Source organism: Oncorhynchus clarkii, chromosome 16 (assembly GCF_045791955.1).
Source record: "Oncorhynchus clarkii lewisi isolate Uvic-CL-2024 chromosome 16, UVic_Ocla_1.0, whole genome shotgun sequence".
NCBI lineage: Eukaryota > Metazoa > Chordata > Actinopteri > Salmoniformes > Salmonidae > Oncorhynchus > Oncorhynchus clarkii.
In genome coordinates this window covers 45,031,220-45,054,341 of record NC_092162.1, presented here as the reverse complement: position 1 = coordinate 45,054,341, position 23,122 = coordinate 45,031,220, and the positions used below count along the sequence as shown (strand labels likewise).

The following is a 23,122-nucleotide window of genomic DNA, read 5'->3' as shown; positions in this document are numbered from 1 at the left end:
TTAGAGGCAGGTGTTTATTGTTGTCTCTGATTGGGAACCATATTTAGGCAGCCATGTTCTTTTGGTATTTTGTGGGTGATTGTTTCCTGTGTCTGTACCACACGGGACTGTTTCGTTGCCAGTTCACTTTGTTATTTTGTGTTCATGTTCAGTTTCCCCTATTAAAACATGGACACCTATCACGCTGCGTATTGGTCCGATCCTTGTTTCACCTCTTCAGAGGAAGAGTAGGAAATCTGCCGTGACAATGAAATCCATTATATAAATTAGGCCCACAGAATTATACCATACCTATGGAGGAGCAGCTTCCATAAAGGAACTTTTCATGTCTTTGAACTTCAGAGAGTTGGCTTAACGTTGGACCAGCTAGCTAGCTAACAAGCTTGTGTGTGCAGAGCGGCACCAGAATTAAAATAAAACGTCTTAGCTGTTTTGTAGTTAATTCAAATGTGAAAACTATAGTATCCTTAACTAGCACTGAAAAGGTTAATCCATTCTTCTCTCATTAAAAATCTCTCCCTAATTTCTGAATCACGCTTGTAACGTCAGTAGGCTACTAGACTATGCTTCGGAGGGGGAGGGGCAGGTTGCCTACACACACACTTGCAAAGATTTTCAGCTGACAGGCAGACACTGGAATAAGTTTCTGAGTGACAGACTGAGGACTTTGCATAGGCGATTTGTTGTGTTTTTGTGGGACTGGGAAAAAATGCCCTGAATGTAAAATAATGTAATTAACCGGTTCCCATACTTTTAAAATAACTGTTCTGTTCCAGGACAGTGTAGATCACTTTCGTTCTGATTCTGTTCCTCGACAAATGTCCTTATTTGTCGGTTCAGTTCCCTGAACATAATGTGTGTACACATAAACATGCACAACCCTACCCTATTAACAGACCATTTTACATATTATTTACATGCATATACTCACAGATGACATCACACACATGGAATATGAGCGACCACTCTAAAGTACACTGATGTGTACTTGAACCAATGCAATCCTACTTCTCTGTCAATCACAATGCTTGGCAGAACAATACATTTTATGATGTTGCTTAGTGAGAGAATGAGTGCTATGTGGTCGTAAAGTCTTGTCCGAACACGCAATCATCATATATTATGCAATCAAACTGCAGTTGTGCAAATTGAGGGTGTAAAGGATTTTTCTGTGCATTTCCTTGGAGCTCAGTGAATTTACTTTGCTTCCTGGTGAATAATCTATTGAGAAAGATCCCTCCTCTCAAATACTATGCAGCAAATGACAGTAGGGATAGACCTCTCTCTAAGTCCATCCGTACTGCCTTTTGATTTAAAGCGAAATGACAACTTTACTTGTGTGACCGTTTTTCCTCCCATTCACTCACTGTCAAGTGAAATAATTAAATGCTGTATTTGTTCATCATTTTATCGTCATTGTTTGTGATGCATGAATGGTGTTATCGTACTTGGTGTTGTGGTTTCAGGAGGAGGAAAACCCAGACCAGGGACAACCATGTATGAGATGTGGAGACCAGTGTCCAGGCTTTCGCATGCATGGCTGGAGGTAGGCCTCTCATACTCCCGTCACATACTCTAAACACTCCCTCCTCGCCTCCTCACAGGATCATAGACACTGTTCTCAAGATATTTAATGTGATTATATTTCACGGCATAGGTTTCTTTACTTTCATTTCGCATTCATAACTCATATGTATTATAGATCTGATCAGTCTAGTGCAGGCAGTGCCTTCTTGTGTGTCGCCTGTCGCTATTTGGTTGTCACTTCATTATTGAGGAAGAGTCACATGGCTAACTTAGTATCATTTGCATAATTAGAGGTGATTTCTGACAACAATTGGGTCTGTGTGTTTGTATATCAGTGGACTGGGCCCTTGGAGAGATTAACACAACTGTGTCCATGTTGTGTCATTATAGATATTGACTCAAACAATCATTATCCACACACAACACATTTACCACATCCAGAGCAGATAAAGCGCCCAGCAGTGTATATGGAAAGGTCATAGAGAATCTAGGCTATAGACACAAAAGCATGTTAAGCAAATGTGAGAGCAGCTGCACTTTGTGTGTGTGTGTGTGGACGTTATCCACACACAGCACGCACAACCTCTGAGGGCAAGGGATTACCATTAGACATGCTATCTGCATGTGTGTTGTGTTGTTTTTTTAACTTTTCAAAGGGTTAATATATATATATATATATTTTTATTTTATTTTTTTAATTTTAAATAATTTAACCTTTATTTAACTAGGCAGGTCCGTTAAGAATACATTTTTATTTACAATGACGGCCTACCCCGGCCAAACCCTAACCCGGAAGATGCTGGGCCAATTGTGCGCGGCCCTATGGGACCACCCAATCGCGGCCAGTTGAGATACAGCGTGGAATCGAACCAGGGTCTGTAGTGACTCCTCTAGCACGGGGGTGCAGTGCCTTAGACCGCTGCCCCACTAGGTAGAGCCATAATATGCTATGGATGGATGTAGCCCTATTTTACATGACACTGTAGGCATTCTACATACTGTATCTCAATTAATACATGAATAAGAGGTGTTTTAAATAAATGCAAGATGACAAATTTGAAGTCTTGGAATGGAAATGGCAGAGATCATAAGAGAAGCTTTGCTAAACTAAATTGTCTTGACTTGGTCTTACTACCAGAGAGTGTGAAATAGCTGAGCGTTGAACTGGAACAAACTCTAGTGGACACAAGGGGAATTCCACCAGGTTTAGAGGAGAGTCTTTGTCTACTGGTGCGTTAAACACATTAACATAATCTATACAGCTCACTGTACCCCTGACATGAGTATTAGTCAGTTGGAATGTTTTTCAACCATCTATGGTCATATAGCAGTCTAGTCAGTGTCCCCAGTGTCTTTCCGAGCAGCAACTAGTTTTCCACTCCTCTTTCCTCTGTGTTGTACAGTCCCCCAGTGTGAACTCCCTCCCCTCCTCACTGTGTCAGCCAGCTGGGTCTCTTGGTTAGTCCTAATCCTGTCCGTCACCCTAATAAGATTAGCCCTTTCAGCCCCTGCTACTGCCACCACCGCTGTGATGAAGCCCTAACCCCCCCCCCCCTCCCTGAATCTCTCCCTTTCTAATTCTCCACATCTCTTTCTTTCAGCCCCTGCTACTGCCACCACCACTGTGATGAAGCCCTAACCTCCCCCCCCCCCTGAATCTCTCCCTTTCTCCTTCTCCACATCCCTTTCTTTCAGCTCCTGCCTCTGCCACCACCACTGTGATGAAGCCCTAACCCCCCCCCCCCCCCCCCCCCCCCCTGAATCTCTCCCTTTCTCCTTCTCCACATCCCTTTCTTTCAGCTCCTGCCTCTGCCACCACCGCTGTGATGAAGCCCTAACCTCCCCCCCCCTCCCTGAATCTCTCCCTTTCTCCTTCTCCACATCCCTTTCTTTCAGCTCCTGCCTCTGCCACCACCGCTGTGATGAAGCCCTAACCTCCCCCCCCCTCTCTGTATCTCTCCCTTTCTCCTTCTCCACATCCCTTTCTTTCAGCTCCTGCCTCTGCCACCACCGCTGTGATAGAGCCGTAAACCCCCCTCATCCCTCGCTCACTTTCCCTCCCTCTGCCCATCACTCTGGCTTTTCACTGTCCTTGCTCAGTTAATAAGCACTTTGAGGAAGGGCAGTTTAGGTTTTGATTTAGGACCAGTAAATCTTTTGAAGACAAATATTATTATTTTTTTTACCTTTTATTTAAGTGGGGAGTCTCATTGAGACCAATGTATCTTTTGCAAGGGAGCCCTGCATGACAAGACCAGCAGCAATTACACTTTAAAAGTTGGAAACACAAATACTTCAATCCAGGCGGGAGCATAGGAAACACAAAAAAATACAAAAACACTATTCTAAAAAAACAAACCCATTCCTCTGAAGAGATCCTCCGCCATCAATCTGAACTGCCGAAAGGCACCAAGTCATCCAACTGTAGGGTATTCTGAAGATTGTTCCATAAGTATGGTACGAAGAAACTAAAAGCTGTTCTAAATCGGTAGTGACAGAAGGAATTTCAAGAGTTAGCCAACCCTGTGAGCGGGAATGGTATCTCGTACTTCATATAGGTTAGGACCGATGTTAGGTAATGGGGGAATTTTTGCGTAAGAGCTTTATAAACAAACAGAATGCAATGTTTCGACCTACACAACACTAATGAGGGCCAGCCCACTTTCTGATAGAGAATGCAGTGATGACTTCAAAATCGCTCGAGGTTAACACAGATTGCAATTCTGACTATTTTCTTAAGTGCTCCCTTAGTTGTTTTAGTGAATGGGGACTACACTCACATTTCATGGTAGATTTGACAGAGAGAAACCCCAGCTGTCAGATTGAACGAATAATGTGTCAGATCGAAGGAAGGTCAAGTCAACAGGCTTTGAAGACAAACCAACCTTAATCTAAAGCACATGGTGACTCTACTGTACTTTTTATACTGTCATGCTAAAAACACAGATGAACTTGATATGCCACTGTCATCATACCATTAATGTGTTAACCAGGGGTGTACCCAAACAATTTGTGCTTCTACTTCTAAAAATTCACCTTTCCAGAAACAAGCCTCTCACTGTTGCCGTTTGCTATAGACCACCCTCTGCCCCAGCTTTGCCCTCGACACCATATGTGAATTGATTGCCCCCCATCTATCTTCTGAGCTTATACTACTAGGTCACCTAAACTGGGACATGCTTAACACTCCGGCCATCCTACAATCTAACCTTGATGCCCTCAATCTCACCCAAATCATCTATGAACCTACCAGGTACAACCCCAAATCCGTAAACACGGGCACCCGTGTTAACTAACTCGCCCTCCAAATACACCTCTGCTGTTTTCAATCAAGATCTCAGCGATCACTGCCTCATTGTCTGCATCCGTAATGGGTCTGCGATCAAACGACCACCCCCCATCACTGTCAAACGCTCCCTAAAACACTTCTGCGAGCAGGCATTTCTAATCGACCTGACCGGGGTATCCTGGAATGACATTGACCTCATCCCGTCAGTAGAGGATGCCTGGTTATTCTTTAAAAGTGCCTTCCTCACCATCTTAAATAAGCATGCCCCATTCAAAAGATGTAGAACTAGGAATAGATATAGTCCTTGGTTCACTCCAGACCTGTCTGCCCTTGACCAGCACATCCTGTGGCGTTCTACATTAGCATCGAATAGCTCACGTGATATGCAACTTTTCAGGGAAGTTAGAAACAAATATACACAGGCAGTTAGGAAAGCTAAGGCTAGCTTTTTCAAACAGAAATGTGCATCCTGTAATACAAACTCAAAGTTCAGGAATACTGTAAAGTTCATGGAGAATAAGAGCACCTCCTCCCAGCTGCCTACTGCTCTGAGGCTAGGAAACACTGTTTAGCACCGATAAATCCACTATAATTGAGAGTTTCAATAAGCATTTCTCTACGGCTGGCCATGCTTTCCACCTGGCTACCCCTACCCCGGTCAACTGCCTGGCACCCTCCACAGCAACCCGCCCAAGCCCCCACCATTTCTCCTTCACCCAAATCCAGATAGCTGATGTTCTGAAAGAGCTGCAAAATCTGGAACCCTACAAATCAGCCAGGCTAGACAATCTGGACCCTCTCTTTCTAAAATTATCTGCCGAAATTGTTGCAACCCCTATTACTAGCCTGTTCAACCTCTCTTTCGTATCGTCTGTGAGTCCCAAAGATTGGGAAGCTGCCGCGATCATCCTCCTCTTCAAAGGGGGTGACACTCTAGATCCAAACTGCTACAGACCTATATCTATCCTACCCTGTCTTTCTAAGGTCTTCGAAAGCCAAGTTAACAAACAGATTACTGACAATTTTGAATCCCACCGTACCTTCTCCGCTATGTAATCTGGATTCAGAGCTGGTCATGGGTGCACCTCAGCCACGCTCAAGGTCCTAAACGATATCATAACCGCCATCGATAAGAGACATTACTGTGCAGCCGAATTCATCGACCTGGCCAAGGCTTTCGACTCTGTCAATCACCACATTCTTATTGGCAGACTCAACAGCCTTGGTTTCTCAAATGATTGCCTCGCCTGGTTTACCAACTACTTCTCTGATAGAGTTCAGTGTGTCAAATCGGAGGGCCTGTTGTCCCGACCTCTGGCAGTCTCTATGGGGGTGCCACAGGGTTCAATTCTCGGTCCGACTCTCTTCTCTGTATACATCAATGATGTCGTTCTTGCTGCTGGTGATTCTCTGATCCACCTCTATGCAGACGACACCATTCTGTATACTTCTGGCCCCTCTTTGGAAACTGTGTTAACTAACATCCAGACAAGCTTCAATGCCATACAACTCTCCTTCTGTGGCATCCAACTGCTCTTAAATGCAAGTAAAACTAAATGCTTGCTATTCAATCGATCACTGCCCACACCTGCCCGCCCATCCAGCATCACTACTCTGGACAGCTCTGACTTAGAATACGTGGACAACTACAAATACCTGGGTGTCTGGTAAGACTGTAAACTCTCCTTCCAGACTCACATTAAGCATCTCCAATCCAAAATTAAATCTAGAATCAGCTTCCTATATCGCAACAAAGCATCCTTCACTCATGCTTCCAAACATACCCTCGTAAAACACTCTACTCAACAAATTGGATGCAGTCTATCACAGTGCCATCCGTTTTATCACCAACGCCCCATACACTACCCACCACTGCGACCTGTACGCTCTCGTTGGTTGGCCCTCGCTTCATACTCGTCGCCAAACCCCCTGGCTACAGGTTATCTACAAATCTCTGCTAGGTAAAGCCCTGCCTTAGCTCACTGGTCATCCTAGCAGCCCCCACTCGTAGCATGCACTCCAGCAGGTATATCTCACTGGTCACCCCCAAAGCCAATTCCTCGTTTGGTCGCCTTTCCTTCCAGTTCTCTGCTGCCAATGACTGGAACGAACTGCAAAAATCACTGAAGCTGGAGACTCATATCTCCCTCACTAGCTTTAAGAACCAGCTGTCAGAGCACATGTTTACTCCATGTGTAACTCTGTGTTGTATGTGTCGAATTGCTATGCTTTATCTTGGCTAGGTCGCTGTTGCAAATGAGAACTTGTTCTCAACTAGCCTACCTGGTTAAATAAAGGTTAAATAAAATGTTAAAATATATATACTGTATGTTAATCTGTTACTCAAAGTTGTTAAACTGTCTGTTATAGTCAGTTTCGTTATGGTGAAATTATTGAACGTATGAAAGACATTGGGCCAAATGGAGAGTTTACTTGGTTGGTGACATGGATTTTTTTGTTTTGTTTAATGTTCCAGTCTGGTATCAGAAGAATGAGAGGTGTTTAATCGTTTTAAGTCAGAGTTGTCAGAACCACAGTTAAGAGGGCAGAATAAATACATGATTGAGATGTATTGGGGTCACTGCTTAACATCTTAAAGACTCCAGAGCCCAAGACAAATAACCTCCCCTTTTAATAACCCATTCACAGTAACACCTGACCCCATTACCCCCATGGAGGACAAACAGGCAAGTGACCAAAGAGCGCTGCTGTTTAACCCCACTGTCAGGGCAGTGATCCATCTTCAGCACTCTCTCCCAGACAGGGCTGAGGCCTCAGAGGCAGATGTCTGTATCCACCAGAGGAGGAATTAAGTTACTTGTGACCCCACAGGTCCCAGTTGGTGTCACTGACATACAGAGTGCTCAAAACCAACTAATTGGGGAGGGCCGGCAGGCAGGCGGGTGGCATGGCGATTACTCTGGCACTAATTGGTGGCCACAGAGCGAGCGTTCTGGGACAGTGTCCATCTGTTTCTTGATGGATCTGTCTAATCTGGACTCAGAGTACCATCATGACACAGTAAGAGAGAGAAGCTGTACTGTAGCTACTCAGTTTCAATCACAGCTAATCACACCAAGAGCACACACGCATTCATGCCAATAGGATTATTTATCACTGTACTGTACACACTGTTTGGTACATTACACTACCCATTTAATCTATTTGACAATTGAGTGGCCAAACTGATGGGACTGGGTGGCTAGATTAAGATGTACATATCTAAAAAGTCTGACCATTTGACTTAGTTCAGAGTGGACGATGAAGTTGTGATTTTTATGGAAGATTTTGTAGCTAAATATTCTAACGGTTCATTATGTTTGGATTGATGGCACCCTTTACAGATGTTTGAACTGAGAGTGATGCTAGTATTGGTTGGTGAGTGACAGAGACCAGAAAAGGGACAATACCAGAGATGTACTGAGGGATAAAAGAGAGATTGACAGGCGAGGCAAATTAACACAGATCTAAGGGCAAATGGCCTTTTTGGTGGGATCATTTGACTGACAGGTCATCGTGGAGTGATTGAAAGTGAGGTTAGATGAGCTGTTGTGATGTTGTACTTCTTTGAGGCCTGTAGCCAATCCAAGAGCTGCTCTGAATGTCATCCTTTTTAATTGGTCAAAACAGAAGTACTTGATAACCCACCAGAGGTGATTTTTTTTAAAAATCAATTATGCTCATCTTGATTTGACATGTCAGAACTAAGAATGATTCATTCACAAATGGCTTGGATTTCTTTGTGACATTATTGACAAAAGTTAAAGTGGCTTTATTTCTTCCTTTACTCATTTGTTTTGTTGAATGTAGCCACTAATTGGAAGGCTACTCGCTCATAGAACATACAAGTGAAATTCTTGTGTTTATGTGTTAGCTCACAGTGGGAAGTGGATAGTGGGAACACATGGGCCCCTATTCTCCAGAGGTAGAGGGTTTGGAATTTAGATTGAGTCTGTTAACACTGCTAGCAGATTTATAAACAGGAGGGTTAATGTAATTAGGATTGTGGCATTCTAAAAGTGAAAATGAGCAGACAGAGAGGTCTGTCCGCTCTCCCACAAGAGGGCCAGCAGGGAAAATGTTATTCATGATTACTATATGTCAGGATTATTTGTCCCTGCTGTGCATACTAATGGAAGTTACTGAGGCTCCATGGTGGCCTAGTTCACACTGTTTTACTTTATAATGTCACAGAAGTTATCCACTGAACATAATGAATAAGGCTAGATAAGAGTACCACAAGCTAATGGATAGTGTTTTGAAGGGATGTAATAATTCACCGATACGCATCGGTCCCTGATTCAAATGTTTAAGATACGAATGCATCGGTCCACAGACCCCAAACTAATCCAAATGTAGCATGCATCAGTCAGAAAATCTATTAAAATGTTATACATCACAAATGAAATGTGTTTTGTTGTTGCTCATATTACTTTCTTTCTACCTTCTGAAAATAACATATTTTGTAACAGTGATGAACTAAGTAACTGTGATGACATTCACTAGGCATGTTTCCATTGACCCAGGTTTATTTGACAACATTCTAAAATATATATATATATATATTTGCAACATGTGTAATGGTAACAAGTAATTTATTAGTTGACTAACAACCTATGTAATTTTCTAGTGTAACCGGTGTGAAATGGCTAGCTAGTTAGCAGTGCGCTAGTAGCGTTTCAATCGGTGATGTCACTTGCTCTGAGACCTTGAAGTAGTTGTTCCCTTTGCTCTGCAAGGGCTACGACTTTTGTGGAGCGATACGTAACGATGCTTCAAGGGTGACTGTTGTCGATGTGTTCAGAGGGTCCCTGGTTCAAGACCAGATTGGGGCGATGAGAGGGTCGGAAGCAACACTTATCTATGCCCTGTTGAATATCGTGTTTTTCCAGAATAAAAGTGAGCTATCGGAGACACAACTCTCATCTGGCTATAGGCTACCTGCTGAACAGGGCTTACAATAGATTTTATTTTTTTTGTTTTGCTTTAAACAATCAGTGTACAAAACATTAGGAACACCTCAGAACAGCCCCTATTCATCGGGGCATGGACTCGACAAGGTGTTGAAAGCGTTCCACAGAGATGCTGGCCCATGTTGACTCCCATAGTTGTCAAGTTGGCTGGATGTCATTTGGGTGGTGGGCCATTCTGGTTAGATCTTTAGTCTTTCCCATTCACCTTCTGAATGGCACACATACATCATCCAGGCCCAGCTCATGAGATCCATCAGCAGCAGATTTTGAATGTAAAAAATCTTAGTGCATCTAATCGCATTGACTCGTTCTCCAATCAAACTCACCGACTCGTTTCAACCCCCCCCCCCCCAGTTATATGGCGCTGCACAGAAAGACCTAGTTAAGCTGCAGCTGGCCCAGTCTGGCGGCAAGTCTTACTCTTAATTGTAATCAGAGGGCTAATATTAATACTATGCATGCCAGTCACTCTTGGCTAAGAGTTGAGGAAAGACTGATTACATCACTTCTTGTTTTTATAAGAAACATTAATGTGCTGGAAAGCCCAAATGGTTTGCATAGTCAATTTACACACAGCACTGACACACACACTTACCACACCAGACATGGCACCAGGGGTCTTTTCATAGTCCCCAGGTCCAGAACAAATTCAAGGAAACATGCAGTATTCTACAGAGCCATGATTGCATGGAACTCCCTTCTCATATAGAGCAAGTGAACAGCAAACCTGGTTTCAGAAAACAAATAAAGCAACATGTGGTGGCACAACGACCTCTCCCCATGTGACCTACTTGTGTGTACTGTATGTGCTGACATCTGTGTGTAACTGATAGATGCACACGATATGTTGATGTGTATACATTCATGTCAATTGTAAGGTCTTTTGTCTGTGATGTATTTTTCGTTACGTGCACGACTCCAGTAAGACTAGCTGTCGACAATAAATATATATATATATCTTTTATTTTTTAATCAAGTATCGGAGCCCATGTATCGAATCGTCTTGAAAGATGCACATCCCTGACATGGATTCTTCACACACTGTTTTTGTAGAGGATATAAGAAGTGTATAAACTGTATTGTTTATCTAAATGTAAAGTACTAGTTTGTGAAAGGCCTCATGAGCACAATAGAAAAGCAGCCTACACTGCTTTACTTGTATCCTACTGCCCATCAGTCAATCATGTATGGGATTATCCACTACCAGTCTCACTGTTTACACATCAACACAAAGTAAGATGTCTCAACAACAACTGTTACAGCCACAGTGCGCTGACGCAGAGGCGTAACACGGATTACAAGCTAAACAGATCAAATCAGCATCTGCTCATGCTCTGTAACCACGGTAACGATGCTGGTAATTTCTGAGGCCCTCTTGGTGGCAGTAGCTGGTTGTGGCTGTGTAGGCTGTGTGTGCCGCCCTGGCATTCCATCTGAGCATAGCTAAATATACTCTTAATGGCCAGCTATATGTCTTTCCAGGCTGGCAAGAAGATACAACTAGGTTAATAACACTCAAGCCCATTTGCACACAGTCCACATCGTTTAAAATAAATTGGTTTAGAAACTGCTCTCTAGCTCTGGCTGATGTAATTAGGTTTAATGTTGGACTTGGCAAATATACTCTGAACAACTCTTTGCTGATTATTTTACTGATAAACCCGCCTGTCATTTTGAGTGGGTGGCTGGATAACATTTCCTGGTACATCTGTAGTGGTTTTCCTGCTGCCTGCATGCTGGAAGTCATCTGTACTACACACACACATACACGTACACATATGGTGTCTCACTGTGCCTCTTACATACACGCATGTACAGTGTACACAGGCTCTGAGGACAAACAGCTGGGGCCAGATTGTGGCTAGTGTGTCTTGCCAGAATGGCTTACCCTGAGGTGACCTGCTATGTTTACCATGATTTATACTGGACCTGCTGCACTACACCCTGGCCTTATAAGGAGCTACGGCAGCCAGTGATGAAAGCAATCCATTAAGGAACCAAAGTAAATGTACAGCAAAGGCATAGATATCATCGTATCAGCAGACTGAATAGCAGCAGAATAAAGATTGGACAGGAAAGCCCAACAGTTTGATATTTTAATGGGAAGGTAATAGTAGGAAGGATGGGGGACTGACTGATGGTGAATGATGTTTATCCACATGAAAGGATTGGCCTCTAGTCGGAGAGAGAGTGGGTGTGTTTAGAGCTGGTGTTTTGGTTATGGCTGGGTTAAGGGGTGGGGGGGCTGGGGGTGTGTGTGTGTGTGTGTGTCTAAGCAAAGCGGCTTTGTCCTCCATCTGTGCCTGAGGAACAGGCCTTGAGCCACAAATACCAGCTGAGGGCTTGTTATGCAATCACACAAGAGCCAGAGATACTGTATATGCAGCAGCCAACACACTGATGCATCCACACACATGTAATGCTTGCACATACATTAGCACGTACTGTACAAAACCTTTCTCCCATGATCAATCCCACATACAGACGGGCCCAATTACAGATTGATTCTGAGGAAAGATATGACATCCCAGAGCGGGTGTCCTCCTCCTCCTGCTATAGATGTAGGATCTTAATTTAATCAACCTGTTGCAGGATAAACTTTCTGGTCATTTAAAACTTGTGGTGTATTTGAGGTTTAAAAAGGTTTCTGAAATGTGTAATATTTCACTTAGAAATTTCAGACTTTACCTTTACCTTTTTAGTTTACCTTACAAAAAACATTTCCTGTTGCTGCAGGATCATTAAGATCCTACATCTGTATTAACCACTGTAGGACGGCCAGGCCCAGGCTTACATCAGTGACCTCATTTCCTGCTAGCTCAGTGAAGTGATAGAGCAAGGGTGGGAATCTTAAAGGAAAAATCCACTCAAAACCGATATTTGTGTTAGTCCTCTGATACAGTCCCAAAATGTTTTGCATGTCAGCAGTCCGCTTTTCAAGATATTGTAAAACGCATCATCGTGATGCTTCATGAAAGTCATGAGTTTCCTTTTGATATGCAGGGTCTGATTCAAGAAGAGATGAGACTTACCAGTATGTTTACCATAGGTGACAAGGTGTTAAATATGACCCCTTAACGGGCAGGGGTCGGTCTCTTTCATCAGGTAATCAGAGAATGGTCAGCTACCTCATCCAGTTATGTGTGTATCCGACGGTGTCACTGTTACACTGAATGCAGGTGTGCATGTCAGTTTGCAGTTAGACTACATGCTCGTTTTAGCTTCTGCGCAGTGAGTATTTGACTGGGTCTGTGTGTCTGAGTTTGTGATGGGCCTCTCCTTGGATGAACACCTGCTTGTTGTCTTAGTAATGCGTGACTGTGGTGCGGGGAGTCATATTGAGTCACGCTCAAGAATGTTTGTGGGCTTGCTAATTACATCATGTATCCAACGCAAAGTATGTTCATGCCATGGAATACTTGACTACAGACAGTATGGATGTGTGGGCATGTGTATAAGTCTATTGGAGCGGTTGGCAAATGTTGGCAAACAATGGCATGTTTTTATGATTAGATAATAGGATGTGTTAAAAAAAAATCTTAGTTTTGGTGGGTGTTGCATGTATTGGACCTGTTGTCCTCTCTTTCCATCCACAGGAAGATCTGTGTGCACTGTAAGTGTGTGCGTGAGGAGCATGCAGTGCGGGCGGTGCCGGGCCAGCTGGAGAGGATGATGGTGAAGCTGGTCTCAGACTTCCAGAGACACTCCATCTCCGACGACGACTCGGGCTGCGCCTCCGAGGAGTACGCCTGGGTCCCGCCTGGACTCAAGCCCGAACAGGTCAGAACCAGCTTTCAATATACTTGGCATCGCTCATTTACTCATGTGTTTCCTTTTATTTTGACAGTTACCTGTACGTTTAAACTTCAACACTCATTCTTATTTGCATACACACAGGGTATTAAAAAAAATGGCCTCGCAGCCCCTGTCAAAGAAGTGTGTGTCTGAACATGCTTGTTTTTAATGCAGGTGTATCAGTATTTCAGTTGTATCCCGGAGGACAGAGTGCCCTATGCTAACAGCTCAGGAGAGCGGTACCGCATAAAACAGCTCCTCCACCAGCTACCAGCTCACGACAGTGAGGTAACAGTCGCTAATACTGTAACTCTGCGTGGGGTTTTGGTTGTCCTAAAGCTCCTGGGCTGTAATATGATTGTTTTCTGTGATGCTTGTCTGCTCAGCATTATAACTATTCTTTACTGTACTGCACGTCTGTGGGAGATTTTGGTTTCCCTAGCCTCTGGTCTGTAATGTAACAGTCACAAGTTTGGACACACCTACTCATTCCAGTTTTTTAAAAATATATATTTCATTATTTTTGACTATTTTCTACATTGTAGAATAGTAGTGAAGACATCAAAACTATGAAATAGCACATGGAATCATGTAGTAACCAAAAAAGTGTTAAACATTTCTTCAAAGTAGCCACTGTCGTGTCCTTGGCTATGCCGGATTAAGTGATATGACATGCTATTCTATAAAATCATTTCTTCGTAATTAATATCACCTGAATGAGCTAATCATGTAAATTTAATTAACTAGAGAGTCGGGGCACCACAAAATAATATTTATAGAGCTGTTACCCTCCGAATAAACTCTTGAAGACCTAGTAATATTTTACATCAATAGCAGTCAATATTAATCGTCACCTTAATTCAGTCTCATCTGAAAGTTGTAAATTCTTGGTTATCTTCACGAACCCTGGCTAACAAGTTGAATCAGCAATGCAAAATTGGGTTTTATTATGTATTTACTAAATACCTAACCAATCACACAGAATTACACATAATTAATCATAACTTACAAATTACGTCATAAAGGAAAACGTCCCTAGCGGACGGAACAGATATGACAGCTTGTTACACAAAAGAAAAGGGTCTGGGTTTGAGTGAAAGAGCGGGAAGACTGAGTATCAAAGGAAAAAGCTGTGCTATCATAAATGCAGTATCTTATGCATTCTAAATTACCGCCCATTTGGAAAAGGAAAATGCAATAAATATTTACTCTGAGCTGCGCTTCAGTAGGTTGGTGGTAGATGGAAGGCCGTGTTGCCAAACCGAGTCCTTTGTCCTTTGAAGAATGTCTCTGGTGGTTAATTGGATACGTTGTAGTAACGTTGTTGTGTGATAGACGGGATACTCTGTCTGTTCCTTCCTAACCCTCGTTTGCAGTTGCTAACTCAAAGGCTAGGAGGTATCACTTCTGTAGTGAATAAGAGTTAAAAGTTTATACTATTCACAACCAATGCTCACGCTGATGTTGGCTTTGTTCTGTAGTTATTATCTGAACCATTCTGACATCGGACCGTCGTCCTCACATCCTCGGAACATGAGGTTATATTGTCGTCAAGGCTTTATATAGTGGAGCGAGAAGGGTGTGTCTGAAAAGTTTTATAACCCATGACTCTTCACAGGGACGGGCCACTGATTGAGCAGAGCCCTAACCTTATGAAAAACCAAATCTCACATTTTAGAAGCCAAAATCACATTTCATCCCATCACGAATAATTTCATATTCAAACATTTAAATTGAACAACAATTCCATGTGAATCCGATAACTCTGATGTGTAGATTTTCCACTGAAGAGTTTGTCATCTTATCATTGATGAGAATGTCTCAGATGACAACCGAACTGACATCATATTCATTAAGTACCACCGCATATGTTCAATTGGTCGGATTACCAGAATATAGTTAATTTCCCCCCACCTTCTGATGTTCCCAGAAACTCTATGTTAACCAAGGGGTTTGCAAATGAAACATCAGTAGGGTAGAGAGAGAGGAAAAAGGGGGGGAAGAGGTATTTATGACTGTCATAAACCTACCCCCCCAGGCCAACATCATGACACCACCCTTGATGACAGCTTTGCTCACTCTTGGTATTATTTCAACCAGCTTCATGAGGTAGTCACCTGCAATGCATTTCAATTAACAGGTGTGTCTTAAAAGTTCATTTGTGGACTTTCTTTCCTTAATGCGTTTGAGCCAATCAGTTGTGTTGTGACAAGGTAGGGGTGGTATACAGAAGATAGCGCTATTTTGTCCATATTATGGCAAGAACAGCTCAAATAAGCAAAGATAAACAACAGTCCATCATCCGGAAACTTTCAAGAACTTTGAAAGTTTCTTCAAGTACAGTCACAGAAACCATAAAGCGCTATGATGAAACTGGCTCTCATGAGGACCGCCACAGGAAAGGAAGACCCAGAGTTACCTCTGCTGCAGAGGACACGTTCATTAGAGTTACCAGCCTCAGAAATTGCAGCCCAAATAAATGCTTCACGGAGTTCAAGTAACAGACACATTTCAACATCAACTGTTCAGAGGAGATCTTGTGAATCAGGCCTTCATGGTTGAATTGCTGCAAAGAAACCACTACTCAAGGACATTTAAAACATTCAGATGTCATAAATCAGCAATGCAGAGCTCTCCCTGTCTTATGCCGTGCCTTGATTGTATTACTGATGATATCTGCAGATATGCATGTTCAACCTGGCCCATCTACTGTTGCTAGCCCCAATTCGGACTTGTGCTCTGATATCTGCTCTGAATTCTGACTTGTGCTCTGATCAATTAAAAGTGTGGGTTCACAGCGCCAATCCAGGTGTGTTGGTCATTACTGAGACGTGGTGAAGGAAGAGCGTTTTGAATACTGATGTTAACCTTTCTGGTTATAACCTTTTTCGGCAAGACAGATCTTCCAAAGGTGGGAGAGTGGCAATATTTACCAAGGATCACGTCCAGTGCTATCGTCCTCCATCAGCACTGGCCTGTACCCTACCTGCCCTAAGTTCTCTCCTGGTCCCTTACACTGAGTCTGAATTTGTCCTGCCAGGAGACCTAAACTGGGACATGCTTAAACCACCTGACCAAGTCCTAAAGCAATGGGAATCCCTACATTTTTCTCAGATTATTACCAATCCCACAAGGCGTGACTCCAAACATCAAGAAAAGGCAACTCTCCTTGACGTTATCCTCACAAATAATCATGATGGATATCAGTCTGGTGTTTTCTGTAATGACCTTAGTGATCACTGTTTTACAGCCTGTGTTCATAATGGCTGCTCAGTGAAACGACCTGTCCTGATTTGTCATAGACGCTTGCTAAAAAACTTTAATGAACAAGCCTTCCTTCATGAACTGGCCTCTGTAAAATAGTATAGAATATGCTTGATCCTCTATGTCAAAGACGCTTGGATCTTCTTTTAAAGAAAATGAGAATTAAAAACAGGTTCAGCCCCAGGTTCGACCGTGATCTTGCAGAGTTACCCCACCTCAAGAATTACATTTGGCGCGAGGCTCGGCACACGCATACTCAGGCTGACTGGCTATCGTTCAGGCAAATGAGAAATAAGTGCACTCAGGCTATCCGGAAGGAAAATCAGTTACTTTAAGGAGCAGTACTCTCTCTGTGGGTCTAACCCCAAGATGTTCTGGAAAACCGTTAAAGACCTGGAGAATAAACCCTCCTCCTCACAGCTGCCCTTGTCCCTTAATGTTGATGATATGGTTGATGATGTGGCAGTCACTGAGTCCAAGGTGCTAAAGGAGCTCCTTAAACTTGACCCCCAAAAAACATCTGAGTCAGATGGTTTAGGCCCTTTCTTCTTTAAGGTTGCTGCCGCTATAATTGCCAAGCTTATCTCCAACCTTTTTAACCTGTCTCTCCTTTCTGGGGAGGTTCCCATTGCTTGGAAGGCAGCCACAGTTTGTCCTTTATTTAATGGGGGAGATCAAGCTGATCCTAACTGTTATAGGCCTATTTCTATTTTGCCCTGTTTATCAAAAGTGTTGGAAAAACATGTCAATAATCAACTGACTGGCTTTCTTGATGTTTATAGTATTCTCTCTGGTATGCAATCTGGTTTCCGTTCAGGTTATGGATGTATCACTGCAACCTTAAAGGTCCTCCATGATGTCTCCATTGCCCTTAATTCTAAGCAATATTGTGTTGCTATTTTTATTGACTTGGCTAAAGCTTTTGATATGGTAGACCATTCCAGTATTTGGCCTGGTTTGCTAACTACCTCAAAGAGTGCAGTGTATAAAGTCAGAAAATCTGCTGCCTCTGCCTGAGTATCCCAAGGCTCAATCCTAGGCCCCATGCTCTTCTCAATTTACATCAACAACATAGCTCAGGCAGTAGGAAGCTCTCTCATCCATGTATATGCAGATTATACAGTCTTCTACTCAGCTGGCCCCTCCCAGGAGTTTGTGTTAAATGCTCTACAACAAAGCTTTTTTAGTGTCCAAAAAGCTTTCTCTGCCCTTAACCTTGTTCTGAACACCTCCAAAACAAAGGTCATGTGGTTTGGTAAGAAGAATGCCCCTCTCCCTACAGGTGTGATTAATACCTCCTGAGGGTTTAGAGCTTGAGGTAGTCAACTCATACAGGTACTTGGGAGTATGGCTAGACTGTACACTATCCTTTTCTCAGCACATATCAAAGCTGCAGGCTAAAGTTAAATCTAAACTTGGTTTCTTCTTGTAGTCACTCCTCTTTCACCCCAGCAGCCAAACTAACCCTGATTCAGATGACCATCCTACCCATGCTAGATTACGGAGACATAGTTTTTAGATCGGTAGGTAAGGGTGCTCTCGAGCGGCTAGATGTTCTTTACCATTCGGCCATCAGATTTGCCACCAATGCTCCTTATAGGACACATCACTGCACTCTATACTCCTCTGTAAACTGGTCGTCTCTGTATGCCCGTCACAAGACCCACTGGTTGATGCTTATTTATAAAATCCTATTAGGCCTCTCTCTCTCCTATCTGAGATATCTACCGCAGCCCTCATCCTCCACATACAACACCCGTTCTGCCAGTCACATTCTGTTAAAGGTCCCCAAAGCACACACATCCCTGGGTCACTCATCTTTTCAGTTTGCTGCAGCTAGCGACTGGAACGAGCTGCAGCAAACACTCAAACTGGACAGTTTTATCTCAATCTCTTCATTCAAAGACTCAATCATGTACACTCTTACTGACAGTTGTGGCTGCCCTGTGTGGTGTTGTTGTCTCTACCTTATTGCCCTTTGTGCTGTTGTCTGTGCCCAATAATGTTTGTACCATGTTTTGTGCTGCTACCATGTTGTTGTTATGTTGCTACCATGCTGTGTTGTCATGTGTTTCTGCCTTGCTATGTTGTTGTCTTATAGGTCTCTCTTTATGTAGTGTTGTTGTCTCTCTTGTTGTGACACGTGTTTTTGTCCTATGTTTATATTGTATTTATTTTTAATCCCAGGTCCCCGTCAACCGCAGGAGGCCTTTTGCCTTTTGGTAGGCCGTCATTGTAAATAACAATTTGTTCTTAACTGACTTGCCAAGTTAAATAAAGGTTAAATAAAAAATAAAAAGGGGAGACTTTCTTGGGCCAAGAAACACGAGCAATGTACATTAGACCGGTGGAAATCTGCCCTTTGGTCTGATGAGTCCAAATTTGAGATTTTTGGTTCCAACCGCCGTGTCTTTGTGAGACGCAGAGTAGGTGAACGGATTATCTTTGCATGTGTGGTTCCCACCGTGAAGCATGGAGGAGGAGGTGTGACGGTGTAGGGGTGCTTTGCTGGTGACACTCTCAGTAATTTATTTACAATTCAAGGCACACTTAACCAGCATGGCTACCAAAGCATTCTGCAGCGATATGCCATCCCATTTAATTTGCACTTAGTGGGACTATCATTTTTTTTCAACAGGACAATGAGCCAACACACCTCCAGGCTGTGTAAGGGCTATTTCGCCAAGGAGGAGAGTGATGGAGTGCTGCATCAGATGACATGGCCTCCACAATCACCTGACCTCAACCCAATTAAGATGGTTTGGGATGAGTTGTAGCGCAGAGCGAAGGAAAAGCAGCCAACAAGTGCTCAGCATATGTGGGAACTCCTTCAAGACTGTTGGAAAAGCATTCCTCCTGAAGCTGGTTGAGAGAATGCTAAGAATGTGCAAAGCTGTGGCTACTTTGCAAAGGGTGGCTACTTTGAAGAATCTCAAATATAAAATATATTTTGATTTGTTTAATTATTCTTTTTTTGGTTACTACATGATTCCATATGTGTTGTTTCATAGTTTTGATGTCTTCACTGATTCTACAGTGTAGAAAATAGTAAAAAAGAAAAAAAACTTGAATGAGTAGGTGTCCAAACTTTTGACTGGTACTGGTGTTTTTGTTTTGTTCCTCACTAGTTTGTTCTGCTTGAGTCAGCATTATAACTTCTGTATGTGTTTTGTGTTTCCAGCCTCAATACTGTAACCATCTGGATGAGGAGGAGAAGAAGGAGCTGCGTATGTTCAGTCAACAGAGGAAAAGAGAGAACCTGGGCAGAGGCATAGTCAGACTGTTCCCTGTCACCATGACCGGAGCCATCTGCCAACAGGTAGATACTGCTGAGGGAGGGGGGGAAGGGTGAGATCAGGAAGGAGACTAGGGTGGGATGGATACAGTGAGAGTGAGGGACCAGGGAGATGGAGACAGGAGGAATTAGGGAATTCTCTGATTTTTGGTGAATGTATCAGACCTGGGTTCAAATATCTAAATTATTTTCACATTTTAAGTAAGTATTCACATTTTATTGGAAAATACATAAAAATATTAAACTACTTGTATTTGGAAATAAATTTGGAAAGTATTTTAAAATACTCAATTACACTCCCAGGTATTTAAAAATAGTATTTGAAATAAGTATTTTAAAATGCTCTCAAATACAATTTGATACACTATTTAGTTTTTACAAATAACCATTCAAATACTCAAATAAAGATACTTATTTTGAGCACTTTTGAAAAGGCTCAAATACACAGAAAAATAAGCATTTTAAATACCAGATACTGAAATACACACCAAGCCAGGCACATACAGTTGAAGTGGGAAGTTTACATACACCTTAGCCAAATACATTTAAACTCAGTTTTTCACAATTCCTGACATTTAATCCTAGTAAATATTCCCTGTTTTAGGTCAGTTAGGATCACAACTTTATTTTAAGAATGTGAATGTCAGGATAATAGTAGGGTGATTTTTATTTCAGCTTTTATTTCTTTAATCACATTCCCAGTGGCTCGCACACGCTTTTTCAGTTCTGCCCACACATTTTCTATGGGATGGAAGTCAGGGCTTTGTGATGGCCACTCCAATCCCTTGACTTTGTTGTCCTTAAGCCATTTTGCCACAACTTTGGAAGTATGCTTGGGGTCATTATCCATTTGGAAGACCAATTTGTGACCAAGCTTTAACTTCCTGACTGATGTCTTGAGATGTTGCTTCAATATATCTACATAATTTTCCTACCTCATGTTGCCATCTATTTTGTGAAGTGCACCAGTCCCTCCTGCAGCAAAACACCCCTACAACATTATGCTGCCACCCCTGTGCTTCACGGTTGGGATGGTGTTCTTCGGCTTGCAAGCCTCCTTTTTCCTCCAAACATAATAAATGGTCATTATGGCCGAACAGTAATATTTTTGTTTCATCAGACCAGAGGACATTTCTCCAAAAAGTACGATCTTTGTCCCCATGTGCAGTTGCAAACCGTAGTCTGGCCTTTTATGGCAGTTTTGGAGCAGTGGCTTCTTCCTTGCTGAGCGGAATCTCAGGTTATGTCGATATAGGACTCGTTTTACTGTGGATATAGATACTTTGTACCTGTTTCCACCAGCATCTTCACAAGGTCCTTTGCTGTTGTTCTGGGATTGATTTGCACTTTTCGCACCAAAGTACGTTCATCTCTAGGAGACAGAACGCGTCTCCTTCCTGAGTGGTATGACGGCTGAGTGGTCCCATGGTGTTTATACTTGCGTACTATTGTTTGTACAGATGAACATGGTACCTTCAGGCATTTGGAAATTGCTCCCAAGGATGAACCAGACTTGTGGAGGTCTACAATTGTTTTTCTGAGGTCTTGGCTGATTTCTTTTGATTTTACCATGATGTCAAGCAAAGAGGCACTGAGTTTGAATGTAGGCCTTGAAATACATCTACAAGTACACCTCCAATTGACTCAAATGATGTCAATTAGCCTATCAGAAGCTTCTAAAGCCATGACATAATTTTCTGGAATTTTCCAAGCTGTTTAAAGGCACAGTCGGCTTAGTGTATGTAAACTTCTTACCCACTGGAATTGTGATTAAGTGAAATAATCTGTCTGTAAACGATTGTTGGAAAAATGACTTGTCATGCACAAAGTAGATGTCCTAACCGACTTGCCAAAACTATAGTTTGTTAACAAGAAATTTGTGGCGTGTTTGAAACACTTAGGTTGGAGTCATTAAAACTTTTATGTAAACTTGAATGAATCATGATGTACTGTTTTACGTAGGACCGCCCCAGCCCTTCCGTTTGCAGCCAGCCCTTCCTTAATAAACAAACACACACAACAGTAGCTAGCTAGCATAAGCCGTTGAACTTCAGACATCGCTTGCCACTAACATCATGAATATGGCACATAAATCATCACACACATTTTCAAAATGTTATTATAAACCTTCTATACTAAAACAAGTGACATATTAGACAACTGCAACCTGTTAAACGTTACGATCATGTGGCTAGCAAGTAGCAGCTGTTAGCTTGCATTGTTCAGCCCATAGAAAGTCAGCCGCTACAACTTTAGCTTGCTTGCTATCAACTCAAAATCGTCTAGCTAATCAAATGTATGTTTTGTTATAAATTAACGAGTTAGTTAGTTAATTTTAGACTGAACATTTCCTTACCCCACTATTAACTTTCCATCTTGGATGTCCTCTGTTTACGTAGTAGAGCAATGATGTAAATCAACCATACGTGCTAGCATTACTTTAACAGAACACTCCCTAAAAGTTCAAACATGTTTACATTTTAATTTCAATTTTGGTAATGTTCTAGGAACGTTCTCCAAATGGTTTTACATTGGGAAAGTTCTCAAATAGTTCAGAGAATTTCAAGAAACAACATTCGTCTGTTGGAATTTCAGTACTTCTGCATAATGTTTCCTTATGGTTATATTTAAAGTCATGTTCTCAAAATGTTCCAAGAACGTTAAGAAGACTCCATAAAAAACAAAAATGTTTCATGTTCAGAGAACGTTCCAATAATGTTATTTAAAAACATGTACATTTACGTTCTCAGCATCAACAAAACACTCTATCCCCTCTTGTTAAGTGTATTCAGGTATGTTGGTCTCGCCCACTATTTGGCCACACCTGATCTTAATGAGTGCCTGTTTCCTTTGAAATGGGGTATTTTTGAATAGACTAAAAACATGTCAGTCTTGCTCCATCCTGGTGGCGCAGTGAACTAATTACATAGATAGAGAACAGAGGATTATACATTCGAATCTAACTGATGCTGTGTCACA

The 23,122-nt window shown here is 42.3% G+C and overlaps 1 protein-coding gene across 2 annotated transcripts in view; it reads left to right on the top strand.

Moving 5' to 3' along the window:
* LOC139368566 (prickle-like protein 2) overlaps positions 1-23,122 on the top strand; it is a 67,735-nt gene that overhangs the window by 39,164 nt on the left and 5,449 nt on the right. For both annotated transcript variants that reach the window (XM_071107592.1, XM_071107591.1), the window contains 4 exons: positions 1,467-1,546; positions 13,386-13,569; positions 13,759-13,872; positions 20,030-20,167. In XM_071107592.1, coding sequence (XP_070963693.1) covers positions 1,500-1,546; positions 13,386-13,569; positions 13,759-13,872; positions 20,030-20,167 — 483 coding nt within the window. In that variant the 5' untranslated portion in view covers positions 1,467-1,499. The remainder of the gene's footprint in view (positions 1-1,466; positions 1,547-13,385; positions 13,570-13,758; positions 13,873-20,029; positions 20,168-23,122) is intronic.